Source organism: Fukomys damarensis, unplaced genomic scaffold (genome assembly GCF_012274545.1).
Source record: "Fukomys damarensis isolate Sample0158 unplaced genomic scaffold, DMR_v1.0_HiC HiC_scaffold_13, whole genome shotgun sequence".
NCBI classification, from domain to species: domain Eukaryota; kingdom Metazoa; phylum Chordata; class Mammalia; order Rodentia; family Bathyergidae; genus Fukomys; species Fukomys damarensis.
This window is the reverse complement of record NW_022900925.1, coordinates 28,586,919-28,588,661: the sequence shown is the minus strand read 5'-3', so window position 1 is coordinate 28,588,661 and position 1,743 is coordinate 28,586,919. Positions and strand designations below refer to the sequence as shown.

At 44.5% G+C, this 1,743-nt stretch overlaps 1 protein-coding gene across 1 annotated transcript in view; it reads left to right on the top strand.

Moving 5' to 3' along the window:
• The window catches only part of Dgke (diacylglycerol kinase epsilon), a 33,832-nt gene continuing 32,089 nt past the window's right edge, over positions 1-1,743 (top strand). Inside the window, exon 1 of the mRNA XM_019206902.1 lies at positions 1-150. Within this exon, the coding sequence (XP_019062447.1) occupies positions 1-150 (150 nt within the window). The remainder of the gene's footprint in view (positions 151-1,743) is intronic.

Below are 1,743 nucleotides of genomic sequence, written 5' to 3'. Positions count from 1 at the left end.
ATGGACCTTAATTCTTCCAGTGGGCCCAGGACATTGGCCTCAGTGGGTGTGCAGCCGGCCAGTGAGGACAGCCAAGGTCAGCAGTGGGCCAGAGCCAGGCCGCTGTCCAACCTAAACAGAAACACGAGGACGCTGGCCGAGGGGCAGGATGTCAGATGGGGACAGATGACCACGGGAGGGGAGGGGAGCATGGGCACCATGGTTTGTGAAGCCACTTCACAGGCTGCTGTCACTTTACATTTTATTCAGGAAAAGCGCTGGACCTTACGCTGGAAGACAGCACGAGTTCTGGGGAAAGCACTGACTCGCGGGTTGTTTTTCCTCTGTGGAACTTCAACGTGGTTCTGGCAAACACACTCACACACACACACAGACCTGAGGATCAACGGATCCGGTTAGAAGATGCAGAAACATCGCCACCTTAATTTTGACAAAGGAGCCAAACAGTTGCACTGCAGAAAAATAGCCTCTTTAATAAATGGTGCTGGAAAAACTGGCTTTCCATAGGCCAAAGATTAAAGTTAGACCCGTATCTTTTACCACACTCTAAACAATTTGAAATGGCTCAAAGATCTATTAAAACAGAAACAGCTAATCTTTTGCCACATAGAGTAGGTAGAACTCTTGAAGACATTGGTATAGGCCAAGACTTCATGAACAAAACCCCAATCGCACAGGAAATATCACAAAGAATCAACACCTTATTAAAAAGCTTTTTCACAGCAAAAGAAGCCACCAACAGAGTGGGTTAGGAGCCCTTCCAGCTTTGGCCTGAGACAGACCTGGAGTCAAAGCCCCAATTCGCTCCACTCGACTCTAAGGAGAGGCTATTGTTGAAAACTTTTTCATAAGCCTTAAACTTTTCATATTTTTTACCTAAATAGGAGAATCTAAGGGAATCCTCCTAAACTGAGTTGTTTAGAATTACAAAATACTAGAAGCAACTTAAACAGCCAACCGCAGAAGTTAGGTTACATAAACTGTGAGTTATATTCATAGAATGGAATATTGTGCAGCCAGTAAATAGGACTTTTAGGAACATGTAAATTTTGTTATATAATAATAAATGCTGAGACAGCCAGACAGAAAAAATATATATTTGATCAAAAGTGTGTATAGTAAAAAAGAAGCCACTATCTCCACAAAAACAGTGGAAAAAAATAGGCCACAGTGTTCAAACACAGTTTCTTGGATGAGAGATGAATGTTTTCTTCCCCCCCCCTTTTTTTTTTAACTTTTCTGTATATTTTCCAATGGGAATGGGGTGAAACAATGTCACTTTTTAGCTAGGCATGGTGACACACGCCTGTAATCCCAGCACTTGGGAGGCTGAGGCAGGAGGATCACTGCCATTTGGAAGCCAGCTGGGCTACAGTGTGAGTTCAAAGCCAGCCTGAACTACAGAGTGAGACTCTGTCTCAAAAAAAAAAAAATAAATAAAAAAAATTAAAAAAAGCTCCTTTTTGGTACTGGGGATCGAACTCAGAACCTCGCGCTTGCAAGGCAAGCAGAAGAGGCGCCTTTTAAGTGTATTCTTTTGCTACATTTTCAAGCCTAAACTAATTTAAGGGGCCTGCATCAGCTAGGACGTATACAAGGCAATGGTGACACTTGCACAACGGCGCAGGCTGTCCCCAAGCAGGGACACTTGGCCCCCCTTCCATACAACAGATGAGGGACCAAGGGCCGCGGAGACTGACAAGCCCAGGAGGTCAGGACTCACCACTTCTCCCATTTCACCAC